Source organism: Populus trichocarpa, chromosome 6, assembly GCF_000002775.5.
Source record: "Populus trichocarpa isolate Nisqually-1 chromosome 6, P.trichocarpa_v4.1, whole genome shotgun sequence".
NCBI classification, from domain to species: domain Eukaryota; kingdom Viridiplantae; phylum Streptophyta; class Magnoliopsida; order Malpighiales; family Salicaceae; genus Populus; species Populus trichocarpa.
The window spans coordinates 11333678-11356471 of NC_037290.2; the positions used below are offsets into that span (position 1 = coordinate 11333678).

General features: G+C 30.8%; 2 protein-coding genes across 3 annotated transcripts; both read right to left on the reverse strand.

Moving 5' to 3' along the window:
- Positions 1-5052: 5052 nt before the first annotated feature.
- LOC18100287 (putative pectinesterase 63) lies at positions 5053-7411 on the reverse strand. Its single transcript, XM_006381505.3, has 4 exons — positions 6663-7411; positions 6069-6275; positions 5451-5689; positions 5053-5381 (listed from the first exon to the last, which is right to left on the reverse strand). The coding sequence occupies exons 1-4, from the start codon at positions 7179-7181 to the stop codon at positions 5219-5221; spliced, it is 1128 nt and encodes a 375-aa protein (XP_006381567.2). The 5' UTR covers positions 7182-7411; the 3' UTR covers positions 5053-5218.
- A 6989-nt stretch (positions 7412-14400) lies between these two features.
- On the reverse strand, positions 14401-17505 carry LOC18100288 (protein SMALL AUXIN UP-REGULATED RNA 10). 2 transcript variants are annotated; one of them, XM_024603440.2, is made up of 3 exons: positions 17003-17505; positions 14843-15390; positions 14401-14766 (listed from the first exon to the last, which is right to left on the reverse strand). In XM_024603440.2, the coding sequence occupies exons 2-3, from the start codon at positions 15294-15296 to the stop codon at positions 14732-14734; spliced, it is 489 nt and encodes a 162-aa protein (XP_024459208.1). In that variant the 5' UTR covers positions 15297-15390; positions 17003-17505; the 3' UTR covers positions 14401-14731. The 2 variants fall into 2 exon arrangements, with proteins under 2 accessions (XP_024459208.1, XP_006381568.1); XM_006381506.3 differs by having other exon boundaries at positions 14401-14723; positions 17003-17500.
- Between the last annotated feature and the right edge of the window lie 5289 nt (positions 17506-22794).

The window sequence follows — 22794 nt, forward strand, 5'->3', positions numbered from 1 at the left end:
TCATCAATATCCTTATATTCCTCTATAGAACACAACAAAATTGTATTTTAACATCAATGATGGTGATATACTCTAATTTATCACCATGAATTAACATCTTGTTAACAATTGTCATCGTTTATGAAAAATAATCTGTGATCGACTTTCTCCTATTCATCCTAAATAATTCAAATTCCAATTAAAGTGCTTGAAGCTGATATCTTTTTGTTTCTTGATACTTCTTTTTCATAGAATCTCAAATATTCTTGAGGTTTTTTCATATTTTTGTTCTTTTAATCAACCTAAATTCTAATACGAAATGTTAGAAACTAAACATACAAATGTTTGAACCTTCTAAGTTTTTATTGATTAATCACACACTTAAATTTTTTATACACCGAGCCTTAGATTACATTTATAATTATCATAATTTAATAATGATTCTAACTAACTAGTTAAACAAAAACTCTAGTTAAGTAGTCTAACACAACTTATTTTGATGAAGAATTCCACTCATATTAGGATTTTAATTAATATCTAACAAAATGCATGTGCACAGAGCACTGGTTCAATATCGCAGACAAGGAGAGGCTGCAGCCTCGTTTGGTTAGGGTCTACTTCATTAGCTTCCACAAGACAAGAGCTATGAATGGTATGTGGTCATGTCAGGTTATATCCTTGGATTGTCAAAGACTAATCTTGTTTTTCAAGGAAAGATGTCCTGTCCTATATATGCTTGGTATCTTACAATATATCATGATGAGATTAGAAGGAGTGATAATTACGTGAGAATCATAATGTTGGGTGTTTGTGATAGCTAAGTTTTCTGTATTTTATTTATATTTTCTTATTAAAATATTTTAATTTCGAAACGATTCATTATGTCGTTTCGAGGTTGTACTGTTTATATATATAATTTAATAAACATAATTCAAATTCAAAATAAATTAATTATAAATTATGCAATACAAACATAATATCAAACAAATATAATTTTAAAATTTAAATATTCTTAAATAATCAAGATTAAATAAAACTGTAACTTAAAGTAATTTAACTTAAATAAAATATCAATTTGATTTAATGATTTTTTAAGTCCGGAACAGAACATGTGAAATGAAACCAAAATATTTCGATCGAATTTATCCAAAAAAATCTAGAATAAATCAAGATTTAAAATAAAATAAAAATTATTCTATTTTATTTAATTTTTTAAATTGATATGGAAACCATCCGAATGAAACAGAATGGAATTAATAACCTTGATATCTTGCAGTCAAAATTGACCTGTAGTAACATCACGTCACTATGAGCAAACAAAGAGTAAGCAATTCATTAATTATTGGAGAGGGCTTCAATTCACAAGTCGTATATGACTATAACCTATTCATAGAAAACAGAGGATGGGTTAGCATTTAGTGAGCGTCTAGTAGTGTAGCTAGCCTCTATCTAGGGATCTAGTCCTTGGATATGCTACAAGTTTGGACATGACGACAGACCAAGAGCCCATGACTCCACAAGCTCTAGACTCTAGAGTTCAAAGCAATAATACATCGAATTTAATATGATATCCCTCGATAGAGTACCATTCCGTCAGCCGTTATGTACCAGCCCATTCGTTGATGGTACAAATTACATACAGGTAACTCTTGTCCACGTCTTATTCATTCATTAACAATTAGCGCAAAAAAAATAAAATAAAAATCCTAAAAAAAAGAGGTTTTTTCCTCACTATACTCATCTACACAAATTATAATTTTAATTTTTTTCAATCAATATCTTTTTTTAATTTTATTCTTTAATATTATATATATTTTTTTTATTGAATTATCTCACTCTTATAACGAATCATGAATTTAACGTATTAACTCGAATCACTCAATTTTTTTTTAATTATTATTTTTCAATGTCATCATTTAATAGTGAGTTAATTGGAAATTAGTTTTCATGATTTCATTTGTTTTCTTTCTATTAGGTTATTCTTATCTTAAAATCCAGAATAATGCGTAATGGATTAACTTGAGTTGACTCAGGTTGTTTTTTATGTCCTTTTTTTTAATTGAATTTTTCTTCTTCTAATTTCATCATTCAACATAAGGTTCTAATTTCATCATTCAACATAAGGTCGGTTGACAATTGTACTTCATAATCTGTTTTGATTTGTTTTCTATAAGAACATCCTGGTCTCATGATCAGGATTGCAAGTTTTGATATTTTAACCTTAGTTAATAAATTCATTTAATTTTTTTTCTAAGATGTTATCTCGATCTTATGACCTGGATCATAGATCCTTCAACATTGGATTTTTTTTACTGAGTTGTTCTTGTCTCATAACCTTGATAATGACTATGATAAGTTAACCTTATTGACTCATTTTTTTTAATTAATTGATTGTTTTTCTAATTTTATTATTTAATATTGTGTTTGATTGAGAATTATATTTCATGATTTATTTTAATTTTATTTTTATTAGATTATCTTGACCTCATAATCTAATAATAGTGCTTAATGAGTTAACTCATGTTGACTTGACTCATTGTTATGTTATTTTTTTAATTAGAATTTTTACATATTTCATCATTTAACATTGGGCCTGACAAGGTCGATTGAGAATTGAGCTTCATAATTTGTTTTGATTTGCTCTCTATGGATTATCTCAATCTCATAACCAGAGTCGTAGATTTGACAGATTAACCCGGGTTAAATTAATTTTTTTTATGAGGTTATCTCGGTCTCATAACCCGTGTCATGGGTTTAACGAATTGACTTGAGTTATTTTTTTTTATATTTTTTAATCCAATTCTTTAACATTGGGTTAATTGAGAATCAAATTTCATAATTTGTTTTAATTTACTTTTTATGAAGTTATCTCAGTCTTACAAAGGTCGCTTTTTAGGTCATTTTTAATTGATTTTTCTTATTTTATAATTCAATATTGGGTTGATTGTGAATTAGAGTATATAATTTATTTTGAATTGTTTTCTATGGTGTTATCATAATTTCGTAAACTAGATTGCGGCTTTGACATGTTGACTCGGGTTGACCTGAGACAATCTAATATTAAAAAAAAAAATGTCATCTTGATATTTTTTTAAGCCAAACTATATTTTTATAGGTTGTTCAGGTTGGTTTTGGATTCATAAAATCAACCGGGTTATATCATGTCAACTCCCACATGGTTAACTTTTTTTGCACTAGAAAAAAGATATTAGCAACATTTGAATATTTTTTTTACATTCAAGAAAAATTTGATCCGACCATAGTATTGTGTGGATGATTAATCTAGTGATGAACTATGAAAACTAGCATTGCCCAGCTGGTGAAGCAAATATTGAATGGTCCTCAAAGTAGTTGTCTAGATTACTATCAATATCCTTTTTTTTTTTCTTTTTCTTTTTGCATAATAGCCAGCTGAAACATTTTGTCGTTGGTATTTAGGGTTAGGGTGATTTAGTGGAGTGTTGGTCATTTTTTATTTACTTAGGATTGAATTGAAATGAAAACTATATTGTTAAAATTTCCTGTTTGTATTTTGTATCAAAATTATCCTGTTTTTATTACTAATTTGTTATGCACAAACATTTAAACAAAAAAGTACAAATAGAGACACTTGATTGAAAACAAAAAACACTACAGACACTCAAATAAAAATAATTAAATATTGGTGCACTTTATTATAAAAATTGAATAAATAAAGGTATTAATTTTTCATTTCTCACAAAAGACATTACAAGAAATACAAAATTCAAAACAGTGTTTTCTAGTTCATTTCACCATAGCACCCGAGTTATTTTTTTAGTCTTACATAAATTATCTTATTTTTATTATTAATTTGTTTTTTTAATATATATTCATGGTGTCAAAAAATATATCTCTAAATTAAATGATGCTTGATTTTTCAAAATAGAATTTAACTTTATCAATTTAAAAAATAACACAACAAATACCAAATTTAACCTAAAAATAAAAAACACCACCCCTATTTTTCTTTTTTATTGTTCATGGGAACCAAATACGATAAACCAAATTTAACTTTTTTATTTTTGATCCCAATGTTCTGAGAGCTTCACATTTTAATCCTGAACTTTATTTATTTTACACTATAGTCCCTAAAATATAAGAGGATATAGAGAGTCAGCAAAAAATTATAGAAAAAAAAGAAAATTATTAGTTAACCGTATTCTATCCACAAAAAGGTTAGTTTTTGTGTTAAAAGGTTATTCTTGAAGTGAGGGGTTGAATATAAGTGATATTTATCTTAGAATATGTTGTGAAAAGTATATCGAGACTTATAAATATATTTTTATTCATTTAATTTTTAATTTTTAGGTTTTTTATGGTATTTGAAATTGATTTATCATGATTCATAAGATATTTTTAAGTATTTTTAAGTGAAAACATTTTGAATATTATATTTTCAGAGACAAAAAAAAATAAATACATCCTGACTTTTCAGCAACCAAAGCTTGCTAGAAAGTCAATTAGAAAACGTGTCATCCGCTATATAAAAGAATTTAGGGGCAACGAAGTGTTGTTTGCCCATTGAAAGAAAAAATCTTTAAATTAATTTATTAAAATAATATTTAAGCAAATATCCAATTATACTATTATTTTAAAGAAGATTAGGATTTTTTATGATGATATTATTGATTTTTTTATGAATAATTATAAATTAGCTTAATATATAGATTTTATTGAAATAATTGTTTTATTAAAATAAATAAGAATAAAGTATTTATTTTTTTTTAAAATAATTTCTCGTTAATGTTCTTAGATTTGTTTTTCATACACTTGTCTAATAATAATTGATTCATAATTGTTTTTAATTATTTAATTGAAACTCTGTTTCATGATCATATTAAGAATTCACTTAAAAAACAATACAATGCTTCTTACTGATAGAAAAATATTTTTTTGTGAAAATAAAAAAATTACTTGATTTTTTTTAAATATTTTAACGAAAAAAATATATTTCGCTTTCGTAATTTTGTATATGTTGTCTTTCACGTTAATATTTATTTTTATTATAATATAATTAAATAAAAAAATAAATTCAAATAAATCCTCACAGCATTGTGTGCGAAATATCAGTGGTAATTCCGAAATTCCATTGGTTTGGACTCTTATGACAACCTTTTCAACTGGTTAAAGTCAATGCAACAAAGAAAAATGATAAACAGGGATGGATACAAGATCTCATCTGAGGTTGTGTTAATTTGGTGCGGGCGTAAATAAATGATCAAGGAAACTTGGGTGGTGGAATTAGCCACTTGTTTCCATTGATGTAAGTCATGCTCAGGAAGGGTTTTGCTTCTGCTTTAGATAATGACTTCGTGTATGGAACTCGGCCGAAGGAGCTAGAACCTGGTCCAGCGCACTTGTACTCTCCATAATATACAGTCCTGATTCATCAAAAACATTAATCTATTAATTTAAAATCTGAAAAAGAGGGAAAAGATGCTGATGCGTACCCTTCACGCTCAGGGAACTTCCAGGTGGACCATCCTTCATCGTTAATCAGGTGGCCCATGTAAGTGTAAGCGAACACAACCCTTGGTCTCTGCTTCCATGCACGGCCGAGGTAAGTGTTGTTGCCTAAACCAGTTAAGTTGCAATGGATGAAGGTGAATCCACTGTCCTCGGTGACATGTTCCCGCGCTTGAGCTGTGATCACCCCAGTACCTTCCGCTACAGAATCAATAGTTGTGTTCTGTATAATTAATTCATCGACACCCCCTAATTAGTAACCAGTAAACAAAAAACTAAAAGGAAATGTTCTTTCACTGTAATGGGAATTTGAAAATGATGTGTGGGATTTTGGCTATTTCTAAAAGGAAATGAATGCTCTTTCAGAAATGCCAATTTGGAAATTGTGGTGTTGGGGACTGAGTTTCGATGGTGAAATGGCAGCTACACTGTTGGATTTCGCACACTCTCAGGCTGAATATCAACCTATGAATGAGTTGTCTTCAAATTTTAATCAGGCTTGAGATTTTTGTCGAAGTTTATTGAGATTTTAGTTTGTTGGGTTTTCTTATTAGTAGTATATATGACGTCGTCAAGAGAGTAATTAAAGGAACAGGGAGTACCAAGTAGAGGGATTTTCCGTTTCCAAAAATGAAGTCAACAGTTCCACGGACATAGCAGTCCTTGAAGAAATGCCTGCCTCTATCATCACATAAAGTGTCCTGAAACCCAATGAACTTGCAGTTATGAAACGCTGCTTTATCTCCAGATATTCTCATGGACACTGCCTGCCCACCAGTTCTATTGACATTTGGCAACGGAGCCGAATTCTACAAGCAATAATAAGTAGAATTAATAAAAGATACCTCTCTCACACACACATATAAGATGGTAGCCATCCGTTAAAACAACCATGGCATGCTGGTGGCCACTGATAAATCCCTTAAGACAAATTAAAGAAAGGACAACTAACGAGTATTTAAACTATTGAAATGAGTATTTTACTATATAATATACAGTTTTTTCGAATTTTGGATGTTTGATTTACATTTGCAAGGTAACTCTACCTCAATACTAGCGCTTTTCTTCTCTTTCTTTTTCTGGGATATGATTATTCGTACAGAAAAACCTAATTAGTGCTCCCTTCTCCACCATTATGAATGCCAAAATGCTTATGCATAGCAACCATTTAACAGGAAGGAAAGAAAATGAATTACCACAAATGCCACATTGACGGCCATGAAGTAATCGCTCTCTATGGCCACGGTTGCGCTATAGATCGTTCCATACTGGGAAGCGGTGCCATTGAACACAATTCTTGGTATATCCATCGGATCCCCATAAAATGTAATAAACGGCTTATTGCATTTAATTGTGATTTTCTCCCAATACTCACCCCCACCAATCTGAATAATTGTTCTTCGCTTGTTGTCCTTTGGAATGGTCTCCAAGGCATCAGAAATAGTTGTAAAATCAGCGAAACCATCCTTCGCCACCCTTATCAACCTCAGCCTGTCCTCGGCCGAGGCCAAAAGCTCATCCAAAACAATGCGTGGAATCCCTTTGGAGTCATTGGATTTTCGATCATTAAAGTCATTGATGTTCTTAGCAACCCATGCTTTTACTTTTGAGATGTCTGCAGGGACGAGTTTGGTCGTGGAGATTGCTGTGGGAATGGTTTGGATAGCTTGTAATGTGATCAAAAGTAATGCAAAAGAAGAGAATGATCGTTTCATTTCAAGACTTATGATTTGATACTACAATGCTACTACATGTATGGTTTCTGTTTTAGATAAACATGTGGTTTATCTCGGTTATTGATAGAGCTTAATTGCCTTGGAGGTCAGGCGTTTCTTAGATGTCCATGATCGGAGGAGAACTATCAGGAATGCTTATGTGGGTGTTAGGGATGATGGTGTCTTTGGAATTTTGAGAAGATTTTTTGTGAATGTTCTTGATGATTTATTGCATTGCCTAAAATTGATTTTTGGCTTGAGACATGCTTCCAAAATTAGTATGAACAATTCTAGCCATCAAGAGGTTATTAGGTCATGCTAATTCAATAGCCGATTGGTCGGCAAATATAGCACATGACTCTATGCTGGGTCTGCACACTTATCTTGTTTTTTTGTTGCTATTTGAGGTGTTCACTTCCGACGTTTAGAACTGTCTTCATTTCCCTCTTTGTAACGGGAAAAAATGGAGTATTTTCAAGATGGCCTGCCTAATCCGGGTTACATGGAAATTAATGAATAGGCCCTTGCTCGTTGCTAGTACGAGGAAAAGAGATCTCTTTTCATAATCAATTTTAAAAAAAAGAAAAATGGTTACTTCTCTCCAATTTATTGGTAAACAAATTTTAAGTCTTTCCATATCATCATTTTTTTTTAAAAAAAAAAACTAAAGGTATTTTATACCCATTTAACACAAGAAGTTATTTCTGAAATAAATAAATCTTCCCAGCCTCTCACTTCACTTTAAACCTTAATAGTTTGAGCCCCTTAGGCTTCGTTGTTGTTTCTTACTTAAAAACAAAATGTTTGGAGACGAGCAAGTTCAGATTTCAAACTTAAAAGGTTGATAGTTTTAATTGAATTTTTTTAACTAATGACACAAACTAAAAATTGTTAAACACTAATGTAATATTTCATCATCATTTATGTGTGACGTCCATTGGCGTTTTAATTACCGATAGCATTTTTAATAGATTAATATCATCGGTTAGCTTATCGCTAGGGTTTTGATGTCCATTGGCATTTCTATTAGATAATTAAAATTCCGACATATCATTCACACCATCAATGTAATAATTATTGACCAATCTGTTAATGAAAAATATTTTCATTCTATTAGCAAAACCATCGGTATAACAATTAACGACAAATATTTTCATTGCTCATTCATCGGCCAGGTTGCGAATGTTACTGGCAGAATCAACAATGAAATAACTGATAGTAATTTTCATCGTTGATTCAATCGGCAAATCTAAAAACTCGTTAAGAACATCTATGATGGAATTACAAACAAATTATTTTGTTATTGATTATGTTGGTGAGTCCAAGGTGATAAGTGTTAGACTTAATCACCCTTGTTACTCTAAATGATCCATTCCATTTTGGTGCCAACTTTCCTTTTCTTTAACCCATTTAATAATATATTGTTGATGAGTTTAGCTTGATCATCTATCTGAGGATGGGAGACCGAGGAAAACCTATGCTCAATCTTGAATATCTGACATTGCTCTCTCATCTTTCTATTTTCAAACATGATGTTATCATCAGTAATGAGCACGCATGGAAATCTAAATTTACAAAAGATATTCTTCTATAAAAAAGAGATAACCTTCATAGTAGTTATCTCTGCTAGGGCCTCTGTCTCTACCTAGTTCGTGAAGTAGTTTACAACTACCAAAATGAATTGTCTTCTTCCATAGGCTTTTGAGAATGGTCCTAATATATACATTCCCCATTGTGAGAAAGGTCATATAAAGGAAATTAGGGTTAGCTTAGTAGAGGGTTGGCGAGTGACCGGAGCAAACCGCTGAAACTTATAAAATCTCTTCACTAGTTCTGTAGCATCTCTTAAGATTGTAGACTAATAAAAACCCTCACGTGTAGTTGCAGCAACTAAGGCCCTATCCCCTATATGGATTCCACATAACTGTTTGGTAATTCATGCATCTTACACGTATCTCTAGGATGTTAGGAGAGATTATGTTTTTCAGGAGCGGCATCCGATGATTAATATAGATACCTACATGACATGGTATTTGTCAATTACGCGCTGCTTTATTACACCAACTTGGTAACATTTTATGAGACGTCCACAAAATCCGATGCATTATGCCCAAACAAAATCGATTGATATATAATAATATTTTACATTTATTAAATACCAGATTAATTTTATTATAGATGATGACTACTTATTGGTTTTTAATGTATATATATAGATTAATTACTTAGCACGGGAAGCTCGAAAAGCAGCAACGACTATCTGTGAAAGTGTCAATGAGAAGGAATGTATTTTGGCAAACAATACACTCAATTTATGTCATGGTAGACTTCAAGAAGTTGAGCGTCTTGAAGCGGCATTATCGAAATGTGAGATTGCTTATCACTAGAGTGTTGGGGATGCTGGTTCATCCACGAGCATCTCAAGCCCGTCCACAAGCATCCCAGGTCTGTCCACAAGTGACCCAGGTCCATCCTCGAGCTAGGATGTTATTGGTTCTCCTCACACCTACATGGATATTACAGACATGTCCTCGAGTTGGACAAGTAGGGGTGATGCTCCAGACCTATACACAAGTGCTCTGGTTTCGTACACGAGTACTCCAAGCTCGTCCACAAGTGCTTCAGGCCTTTTTACGAGCTAGGGAGATTATTAGATATAGTTTCATGTTATTATATGTTATGAGAATTATGAATAGATGTAAATTAATTTAATTTTTATTAAAATGTTATGTTGTGTTAATCATCAGTCTAAATTTTTCTATTTACGATTGAATATGTTATGTGCTACTTATGTAAATTTTGTTTTGATGCTGGAAAACTTGTTATTTGTGATTGTGTGAATTGCTGTTTTTTTCTTTTACATGGAGTTAATGGCAAAATAGATTGCTCAAGGATGCTTTTGTTAGAGGAATCGTAGATACCATTGGCAACACGCAAGTTGCAATTGGTATCTGCGACTCTCGTATCACAAATGATATATGCAATAATGAAATTGCAGATGATATTTCCTACTTGCATGTCACAAATACCAATTATCATAGAAGTTAATTGTGACACTCTCAGCTATGCTAATTTTCTAAATGTTTTTGTACCTATATTGTTTTACAAAAATAATTTTTAAAAGTTTGTTAACTATCCAAAACACTTGCTAATGTCGTTCGCCCCCTTTTATAAAAATATAAAAATACCAGACACGCATTGTTCCGCTGTTTTTCTCTTGTCCCAGGAAGTTGTTGAAAAACTAGCACAGTTTAATTTTTTTGAGAAATAGCATAACTCAAAGAACGAGGCAAAAAAAAAAAAAAAAAAAATTAGAGTGTAATCTTTTAGGCTGTGCCGTTGCCAAGCGCAACCTCGAAAAAAAAACAATTGCTTTGGGAGCAGCAGCTTCCGGGGATCCATCCACAGTCTTGCCTGGAGAAGCAACAGGATGAGGAGACAGAATCTACCAAATGAACAGTGGCATTGGTTCTTAAAATTTATGTCGAGGCTGGAAATTAAAAGCTAGTTGAAGACTTTTCATGGAAGGGGGCTAAGGCCTAAGGACAAGAGGGCAAAATGTTCAAGTTTCTTAAATAGTTGAAGGCTGTTTAGAGTGCGGTTGCGGTTGATTTTTAAAGTGTTTTTCACTCAGAAATCTATCAAAATAATATATATTTTTTATTTTTTTAAAATTATTTTTGATATCAGCACATCAAAATGATTTAAAAATACAAAAAAATATTAATTTATAGCAAAAAAATTTTAATTTTTTTCAAAATCACATTTGAAATGCAAAAACAAACCGAGCTGGTAGTATCCACATCGTCCTTTTCATTACATTTTGAAACATGGGAGACGAAGACAACAGTTTATAAGCATGTTCCTCTGAAAATCTTCTTAGAAAAAAAAAACTTAGCATAGCCTAAGAAATTATACAGGTTGTTGTGATATTCAGCACTGCGTTTTTCTGTTTGGAACAGCACAGTTTATAAATTGTATCGTTACGCTTTCGAAAATAAGTGCTATTTTTTAAAAATCATACTAGTTTTCCAAAAAAAAACACTCCAATCCGCGAGGTGTTTTGTGTATTGCTTGGTTCAGAGAGGAAGATCATATCCTTGTTGCTTGCTATCATGTCGGGGTGCTAATCATGGAATCATGTGCTTGCTTGAGATACAGAGAAAGAGAGGCGCAGACCACTGAATAAATTATTCAAGGGAGCTGGTTCCTCAGAAATAAACTACAAATTTGTTCACGAGGAAGACACAGCCACCTCATCCATGAGACTGAAGAGAGAGCCATAAAAAAATGCTTAGAATATTAAATATTATCTCACATGGCCTTGATGCCCATAAAAAATCCTGAGTCTGCGTTCAAATGGCATCCAGAGCACTACTTAGTTTACAAATGTAATAAACAATACCAAATGTAGGCAACTTCAGCATCTCATTAAGAAAAGCTAAACGTTACTGGAAAAACACTGTAACTGCATGTTTAAGGTTACGGTAGATTGGAACAATGGAATAATAATTTTTCTTTTAGAATTAAAAACTTAAACTTAGCTATTATTGGGGGTATTAAAATATTTTTATATGGGGTATTAGTCATTATCAAATTGATAGACAGAAGTAAATCTTTTTTTATTTTAAAAGCATAGTGAAAAGATCAAAATACCTTTATAAGTAAAAATTTCGATACTAATATCAATGGAAAATTTGGTACTATCAGGATAGTTTTTCATTATTATCATATAAGATAAGGGGTAATCTTGTACTTGAACAAATATAAAAACTAATAAAAAAAATCAAAGTACAGTGAAATAACTAAAATACTATTGGAAATCAAAATTAAAACTAACCTCAAAGGGTTTTTTTTGTCTATTTCACCATGATTTTTTGTCCAGGTCGGCTTAGAAGCAATTGGTATTTGGCTATATGTATATAAACAAAAAAAAAAAAAATCAGGTACGTGTCCAACACTCGAAGGCATGTTGGAGACATCCGCGCACTTTGAACAACATGAGTCTTGGAATCCAAAAATATCCTTCCATCATATTGTTAGAAGCGTCTTTGTGTCATTTTCCTGTTGGAGCGATGCATGTAGGTGGTGGTGGTTTGGTTTGTCGTAGGTAAGGACGGAGCCATGAATTTTTTTTATCCTGGGCTATTAAATAAATATATAAATATTTTTTAAGATTGATTATTAATTCATATACATGAATTTTTGAAGTTAACAATAAAGTTTTAATTCAAATACACTACCCAAAATATTAAAAAATAAATTTAAAAGTATATAAAATTAAAGCGAAAGTAAAAATAAACTCACTATTAAAGTTACATCCTTTGATGTTTTGTGGAATATAATTCATCTATAATCGAATCTGAATTGATATTGTAACAACCCCTCAACCGGGATAAAATAACAATCTCATGTCAACTAAAAAACAAAGTAATTAAATTTTTTTCCTCTTTCATTTCCTCCTTCCTTCACTTGATTCTTCCCTAGATTAGTGTTTTATAAGTTGAACTTTGTAAATTTACGAGGTTATTCTTTCACTTTTTTTATTTTTTTTCTTAGATTTTTTTTTATGTTTTTCCCTTACTTTTTTCTATTTATCTCTCGCCTTTTCTTTTTTTTATTTTTTTTATTCTGCTTCTGCCCAGTCGGAAACATATAAAAGAAAGGAGGAGCTGATTTGTTTTATTTTTTAATGGCAAATAACTATTTTACTCTTAATGAGTCATTTTGCTTTTATTTGACGGTCCTTTTTTTTTTAGCACTACCAAGCTCCGTTCATTCTAAAATTTTAACCAGATTTTATTCAACATATTTTAAGATTCCTCGTAAAATTTCAGCTCGATCTGATGGTTGGATTGAAAATTACGTCCAATAACGTAAAACTGGTCAAATTGTGATTTTTCATCAAATTTCTAAATTTCTCCAAAAATTCTGAAATTTTAACCCAAGCTAAAGCATAATATTAAAAGGCTCCACGCAAATTTTCAGAATTTTTTGATAATTTAATTGAAAATTACGAATTTATTTTACATAAAACTAGTCAAAAAATATTGATAAAATCTTGACCTGGGCTAAAGCCCACCCCAGCCTTTGCCATACCTCCGCCTATGGTCGTAGGTGAGCTTTTTTTCTTCTTTTTTTTCTCTTTCCTTCCCCAAACATTACAACTTGACCCTCTTTGTTGTTGGTATTTCAACTTAAGTCCTTAATCTTTTTATTTCTAGTTTTTTTATTGGTCTTTTTTGTAGAAGTTCTATTTGTTTTTAATTTTGTCCTTCAATCCCAATTTACCAAATATTATATTTTTCAATTTGGTCCTTATTCTTTTGATTTCTATTTTTTTTCTTGTCTATTTTGTAAAAGTTTTATTGGTTTTCAATTTCACCCTTTAATCCAAATTGATGGTATTATGTTTTTCAATTTGATCTTTATTGTTTTGATTTTCAATTTTTTTCTAAACCCTTTTGTAAAAGTTATTATTCTTTTCAATTTAACCCTTCAATCAAAATTTTATTTTTATTTTTTATGTCAATGTTGATCCTCATTCTTTTGATTTTTCTAATCCTTTTGTTAAATTGATTTTTTTTTCAATTTCATCCTTCAATCAAATATAAAATTTATTTTGTATTTAAATTTTGATCTTTATTTTTTTAATTCCTATTTTTTAAAATCCTTTTGTATAACTATTTTTTTTTCAATTTCTTCTATCAATATTTGATTAATTGAGAATTGAACTTCATGGTTTTTTCAGATAGGATGCTTCAAGTCTAATAACTTGGATCACGAGTTTGAAAAAGTTAGCATGAATTTTTTTTTAAAAAAAAACTTTATAATTCTTTTTATTTTTTTATCAGGTTATTTTAATCTTATAATCTAGACAATAAGTTTGATGAGATATTTTGGCTTAGCTCAACTTTAATTTTAAAAATTATAGGTTTATCATGCTAACTTGAGTTGATCGAGAATAATTTTTTTACATCCGGGTTTTTTTTTATCTCATTTTATTCTTTTATATTTAATGTGTTGAATATATTTGAAAAGAATACGGTGCATGGAATACGATAAGCTAGCTATTAATTGAATGGCAAGAGGCATTACAAACTTGGCCTAGGAAACCTCCGAGAGGTGGAATTCCCATTTATAATTCTTTCGGATGTTACAGTCTGGCAACCATTTATAGAGCAAAAACAATGAAGTCTAAACATAAGATTATGACAAATTGTAGTGAATGTGGACCTTCATAAGATATATAGCAATTATTAGTTATGAAATTTTGCTTAGCAAACAAGTCTGTCTTGTATCCCATACAAAACATAAGATCACATCCCAACACACACAGAACAGACCGGTAAAAGCTTAATATCCCTGCCCATGAAATTCAAAAACACACCTGCAAATCTAACTAAAATTTCCTATGTTTTTTTTTTTTTTTTGTCAATAAAAAATATATCTGCGAGAACCTGCTTTACATCCGAAGTAAGTCGTAAAATCTGGACCAAATAGACCAGGGCGATTACTCTTCAATAGCTAAAGCACCTTCAGCTGCAATATCACCAAGGAATCATCAGTGATGGAGGAGACGATACTGAAGACAAGCAATTCATGCATCACGATTAATGATAGCGAGGACATTTTAACTTAAAATAAATAAATACCCTTACCTGACCCTTCATCATCGTGGTCTTTTGGATGGCTCTCCATGCACTTTAGGAGAAATTTGAAGGTCTCAATCTCACATGGGATTGTAAGCGCACCAGTATGATCAAACCCAAACTCCTCTTCAACCTTTTCCAGCAAAACCTTGAACAGGGAGTGGCTAAGGTAGCTAGTCGGGATGATAAACCTCCGAAGCTCTGGTCCAACGTAAACCGCCAGATACCCTTTGGGTACGTCAGCTGGCGGTTCTGGGCTGTGGCAACTGTCCTCGTCTGAATCGCAACACTTAACACTGTTCAGCCTCTTATTAACAGCTGGTGGAATGCCATTGGAGGGATGACCAGAGGGAGGGCTGGTTTCCTTTGAGCCAATTGTTACAGATTGCCACTTATGGAGAATTTCCTTTAGCCTAACAATCTGCCGAATTCCAGTCAACTTGCTGCTACTATTGTCATCCATTTCTAAATATTTACCACTAACAGTGAAAAATATCCCAGAATTGAATTCAGAGTGTTTGATTGCAGACGTACAAGTCGCATCAGATGATCTTCCACTGCATTTCCATGCATAAAACATACAAATGTAGATAAAAAGTCATAAACAAGGAGAAAAGTTCATTGAGTACCATGCCAATTCTCATGAACAAAGAATTATCAGCATCACAAGAATAATTGGTAAAGTGCTCAAAATTGTGATTAACTAGACAATCAAAGTTGATGATCAGGTCAATTTCTAGTGTACAAAGTGGTATCCATGTTATAATATCATGAGTTTTAGAACTAGAAACAACAGATTAACTGGCGATCTAATGCTTGTCAATCTTTTAGGAACAAGAATTTGTTGAGAGCCAGGCAGGAGCATAGAACAGAACCCAAGGCTCTTACAGGTGAAAGCAAGAATTAAACAACCACAACTAAAAGAACTTGGCAGTACTTTTACCTCCCTCAGGCGATCCAATTTCTTTGTATCACTCTCACAGAATAAGAACTCGGAATAAACATCATACAGATCTTAATTAAAAGTGCTTTGATTTGAAAACAACAACACAAAATTAAACAATTAATAAATTAATTTAATGATCTAGATTACAGAGCCTAAAGGGTGATTTGGAAACACAAAGAACTGGTTTTCCTTCACAAATGCTAATTAAAACATGAAATGTTCCTCAACTAGTTGGAGGATAAAATCTGTCATATTTCTTTGTTCTGAAAATCTTACCAGAGAAGATTTTAGAGCAGGCCAAAGAACCCTATGGTTTCTGAAACTGCAACGAGAGGAAAACTAAAAGATGATTTCGACCACTGCTTTGAACTATAGTGCGAAAACATAGTTATGTTCTAGCTATACAAATTAAATAGAAAGAGAGAGGCCTGATTATAGCGTGATAAGAGAAACATACATACTGATCTGTTTATATTATTAAACAGTAGTAATTTAATTACTCGCACGTCTGTCCTTCAAAAAGAAATAATGATCCAATAGATAATAAAAGATAATCATGGGAAGATCTGTACGATGTTTATACAGGCAGTAGATCTAAAAGATAACGCATAACATCATCAAGAGTTGTGATCTTACCCCATCAAAGGTAGAAATTGAAAATAATAATTTCGAAAATCAAAACCACCATGAAATGAATATCTCTGCAACAGGCACAACAATCCCAACTATGGGACCCGTCTAGTGCTGGGACACAAATTTCAATTCCTCGCATAAATTGCACGATTAGTTGGCATTCATAAAAATGTTCACCATGACTGGCATTCATTCCACTTGGCTACCATTAAAAATCTTTTACTATTACTTGGGAAAATTCTCAAGATTTAATTTAATAAACAAAAAACAATCTTCACCTCCATCATTAAACATACCAATTCTGTATATTTTCCCAACCACAATTGTCACAACTATCAACATAAGATCTGTAAGTAAAACAAAAATCTCTCTTTCAAATAAAGATTTCAACTTTCATATCATGACCCTCATCATCTTAAGCCCCATGAATATACACAAATAATAATAAAAAAAAGTCATAGAGAAATAAAAACAGAGATCCCTGAAGATTCACATAAATGAAAACGAAGAAAAGAGAGATATCATCAACTTTTGGATTAAAGTAATAACGTTTTGAATGGAAAGCCATTAGATTATATGTAAAAACGTACCCGGACGAGAAATCAAATGCTGCGAAAAGGGAGCAGAAACGCCATAATTGGAGGTTTCAGGAGCTGGGAAAGAACTCAGAGCGACCAAGAGAGAGATTTTCTCCTTCTAAAAAAGAGGGGTAAAAAGGAAGGCCAGGCTCTCTCTCTCTTTCCTTTTTTTTATATAACTATCAATCAGTATCCTATATTTATCTATGAAATCCCAAAGCAAGTGAATATTTGAGAATCAATGTTTTTATTTTTCACATAATGTTAACAAGGCAGGAAATTTTTCGTGGCTGCACCGCTGGTTTCGCTTCAGTCTGTTATGATTATATAAAACAAACAAAAAAAGGTAAATCCAATATGGAAAGGAAGAGAGATCTGCAATGCAATGCAAACGAGAAAAGGAAAGAATGGATTGGATTGGATTGGATGGAGATTGTGTAGACCAGATACAAATGGTGACAGCCAGTTTGCTCCGCTTTGCTTTGCTCAAAATCCTAATGCAGTTGTGCACTTTATGTTGGGTACACGTGATCAACTGATTCTCAGTATTTGAGTTAGATGGGCCCTCCAAACACCTCAGTTTCTTTCTTGTGGACCATGCCCTCCTCTGTTCTTATTTTCTTCCCCTTTAATTTGAATAAAATAAACTTTACAGTGAGTAAAAAATCAATTAAACTAAAAAAATTAAAAAAAAGTATAATCGAGAAAATCAAATCATGAAAAAAAATTGATTAAACTGATTAGAATATTTAAAAAAGCAATTAGTTTGGTTCAGTTTTGGTTTTATAAGCCTGAAACTGAAAAACTAAATAAAAAAACCGAGCCAAATCGAAACCAAACCCATTGAAAATTACAAAAAAAACCCCAAAAAAATATATTTTTTGATTTTTAATATAAAATAACCGAACCGAACCGAAACCAGTCGGTTGAATTTCGGTTTTTGTTCTAAAATAATTGAATCGAAACCAGTCGGTTTGAATTGGTTTCAGTTTGTTTTTTTTTTAAATCAATTTGGTTATTTTTATAAATAAAAATCTAACCGAATCAAAAATAATCACCTCTACTTTTCAGCATTGAAGTTTTTCCTTTTTAAAATGAAAAACTTTATCAAAAAGTTCTTGTTTACCATATAAATTTTTATTGGGATATCCGTGGATAGTTGCTTTGATTATTTATTTATTTATTTAATTGATAATGGAATGGTTATCAAGTTAAGATTCTATCACCTTATGGTTGTACAGAAGTCCACTTAACGATTGTTGTTGTTGTGTATATAATATAAATATGTTGATTTGATGATTAATAAATCAATTATTACTATATATGTCATGCTAACATATTTGAAAATATATCAATTGACATATTACCTATCGACTCTGACAAAAAGAAGAGTTTTTTTTTTTTGTATTTAAGCGATGATATGAATAATAAAGCTAATTAATATATTTATTTAATTGATATTATAACAACTTTATGTCGTAATTCAATTACTTAACGTGTATAAAGAATGCATGTTTTAGAAGTGAGGGAGACAATATTTTTTTTAAGACAATAAATAACCTGCCATTTGCGTTTATTTTGTGTTTTTAAAAAATAAAAGTCTGAAAACATGCAAGGCATGCGGGCTTGGCTTTCAGGCCCATATGCGTGTGGCCTGCTACTAATGGGTCAAGTGCTAAGCCTGATTCTTTTTTATCTTTTTACTTTTTTTTCTTTGATTTTTTTGGTATTCAAAAAACATTTATCAGATTCATTTAATTTTTAATTTTACATAATTCTTAAATGTTATTATAAATTTTTATAATATTTTTTTCATTATTGTGCATATGATATGAAAATAATAATACTAATAATAAATTATTCATGAAAATTCGATTCAAATTGTTTTTTTTATTTTTAAAGTTTTAAAATAGATTTTGAAAATAATTTTATTATATTTATAATTTTTTTAGCTTTAATTCACGCAACATATTATTTTGATGTTTTTTTTGTTAATTTTTTGTAACAATTATATTTTTTTAATATATAAAATAATTCAAGTTAAAAACCTTGTGTTTGTTAAGATAAATAAGAGATATATTAATAAAAAAAATTGTTTTAATGTAAGTTTTTTTTAAAAAAAATGACTGTATTTTCAAGTTTAATAATAATATCAAAAAAAATTTCTCATACTTGAATTATATATATATATATTCACATCAACAAGTTAGTTAACTCTAAAAATCATCCCAGTAATAAACTCAACGACGTACGTAAATCTATTGACATGGATTTAATTATTGATATACTCCATTAAAAGCAACAAATAAGTAGATTAGAAAGGACAAAAGAAAAGAGAACTTCTCATCCATTTTCTTTCTAAGAACTATGGGATATTTTCTACAAAAATGCTTTATTTATTGAAATTAAAATCATATTAACTTTTTATAAACATATGTGGCAAGTTACTTATCTTATATAGAACTAGATCAAAACCTATAAAGTCCCAGCATCTTGACAAATGGATTGATAAGCTGGTATGTGTGTGTGTGTGTGTGTGTGTCTATATATATATATATATATATTTGAACTTAAAATAAAAAATATCTCTAATATCATGTCAATGTATTTTAAAATCTCTTAAATCATTTAAAAATTTAATCTAATATAGAGGTTGAATTATGTTCCAATTGCACGCTTATTATTTTGACAACAAATTTTGAACGTTAAAAACATGTGTAGAGTAACTAATACATGAAAGCATTGAAAATCAATAGACTGATATACAAAAATTTTCCATTTAGCCATAGAATAGGGCTTTCCTCACATTGTACTCATTATTAATTCTCATACTTATCCATATAAAGTCATGATCTAATGGAAGACCCGATTGATATGATGATTGAGGAGTAGATATTTGGGCCTTTGGGCTTGCAGAAACAATATTTGGGCCTTTGGGCTTACATAATCCATTAATTATCTATCTCTCTCTTTTATCATATCTGTATTCATATCCCAAAACTAAAATCAATTTTTATATTAAATATTTATAAAATAAAAAATTTAAATATCTATATCCGATTCATTAAATTCTAAATATCCATTATATATATAAACTCATTTATTTCGATGAGATCTCATGAATACCTCTCCAAAAAATTATCATCCCTAATGCCTTGTTTGTTTTCAGGAATTTATTTTTCTGGAAACCATTTTCCTCATTTTTCTATGTTTGGTAAACATAAGGAAAGTTGGTCAAGAAAAATGAATTCCGGTCAAAGAAAAAATTAATGCTTTATAGCAGGAAAGTGTTTTCCTTTTATTATCCTAAGAAAAACACTTTCCTTTGTTTACAAAAAAACATAACATCGTGTGTTCAAAATACAAATCCCTAACTCCCTCTCTCTCAAATCTCTTTATAGAACAATTGAAGCATCTCTATCAACTCTTCTTTCAGGTGATTTTTTTTCCTCAAATGTCTATTTATTATTTGTCTTATCTTTTCATCTTTTTGTTTAATCTGTAGTTATAATAATATCATAAATTTTGTGATATAATTTGCTGTGTTTTTTTCACGGTTTATCTTGTTTAATTTGCTGCAACCCATGCTCTGTATTTTTCTCAGAAACCAAACAAAACATCAAAACCATTCAAACACAGCAAACCCAAACCCATGGTCTGTATTTTTTCTAGAAACTAAACAAAACATCAAAACCATTCAAACACAACAAACCCATTTTGTTTGGTTTCTGTGAATAAAACACAGCAAACCCATGCTCTGTTTCTCATTCTAGTTGATCTCCCCGCTCATTTTTTATGATTTTTTCCAAACCATTTTCAATTTCATAGTTGATCTCCCTACTCCCCTTGCATGCTGTTCCGATAAACTTCCTCTCTAGCATGTCCCCAGTTGCCTTACCCAAAAATAGAGCACTGCCCAAAGAAATCCCCTTCACTGAGGAGTGAACGAGTGACAATAGAAGAGGGACAATTTGTTTAATTGGAAAGATCTGCTTTCAATTCCACTCCATCTCTTCATCTTCCTTTCCTTTTCTTCAATTGCTTCTCTTCCAGTAGAACCCGACCCATCTGATGGAAAAGCACTCTTATTTCCAGAAGATAATCCCAAATCTGTCCCCTTCCCAAATCTGCTACCTTTGGCTCTCCTTCTCCTTCTCTTATGCTTTCCTGTAAATTTTGAGATTATATGTGGTGTTGGCAAGAAAATCTGTTGATGAAAAAAGTTTGGGTCTCTGTTAATGAGTTGATGATATGCGTGATGTGCGTTTTCCATTATCAGCAACTAAAATGGTGATGATATACGTGATGTGCGTTGATGATATGAGTTGATGATATAGTGATGTTATGTAATGAAAAACTAAAATGGTTTGGTAGATAAATCTTAAGACCGTGAAACATGAGTTATATACAGATTCATTAAATTATATACTTTAAGGCATTGTTTGTTTAGGAAATCAAATATTATTGCCATAACTATTATACATTATGAGCTTCTTTGAGCATAATTTATTGTATTGATTATGTAAGTATTTTATATGCTTTTTTAATATTTATTTCCCCAAATATTTAGGTTTTGTTATCAGAAAACTTCACTTTCTTGTTATGGATAATAAGATTATTCATGCAGCATGTATGGGAGCAGCTGTAACTATGATAGCTACAGGGATAGCTATTATTTAATAAGAAAGAAATAGAAATTATATACCAAGAGAACCACGTATAAATGCAATTGCTCAACGAGAATTCTATATGGATAACATTTTGAATCAAGGTGATAGACATTGCGTTGAACAAATTCGTATAAAACCAGTTGTCTTATATAATTTGTGTGATGTTCTCACAAGTCATGACCTATTACGATCAAATTAAAATGTGTCTATTAGGGAGCAAGTAATTGTGTTCTTACAAATTATAGGCCAAAACCAAAGATTTCATTTTATTAGTGGTATATACTATAGGTCTGTTGAAACTATCCATCTTTACTTTAGAATTGTTTTAAAAGCAGTTCTTAAGTTATACAAACATCTTATTATAGACCAAAGGGATACAATTCCCGCAGAGATAATGAATAATCAAAGATTCTATCCTTATTTTAAGGTATGAGAACAATACCAATATTTTTATTCATTAATTAATTACATTTAGAAGAAAAGGTTATAAATTATTTTTTCATGTTTATATAGGATTGTGTGTGAGTAATTGATGGTACCCATGTTCCTGTAAATGTTCCTGTTGAGATTCAAGGAAAGTTTCGAGGTCGAAAAGAAGGAACAACACAAAATATTTTAGCAGCTATAACTTTTGATTTGAAGTTTATATATGTTTTAGCTGGCTGGGAAGGAAGTGCACATGATTCACGGGTTTTAGATGATGCATTATCAAGACCTAGTGGTCTAAAACTTCTAGAAGGTATATAATAAAGTAATTATTATATGCAATAAACATATAAAATGTTTAATTAGATAGAGATAATAATAGGTTTTTTTTTCTAATTTGTAGGGAAATATTATCTTGGTGATGCTGGTTACGATATTCGAAAAAGAATCATTTCTCCTTTTCGTGGAGTTCGATATCACTTGAATGAGTTTATAGAACATTCACCAGAAAATGAAAATGAGCTATTTAATCTTTGACACTCTTCGTTGAGAACCTCTATTGAGCGAGGGTTTGGTATTTTAAAGAGTCGTTTTAGATCAATTGATGGAAAATCTTTTTAGTCTTATGAAACACAAGTAGATGTTGTGCTTGCATGTTGTATTATTCATAATCACATAATGGGAGTTGATCCTTATGACTTTCTTATG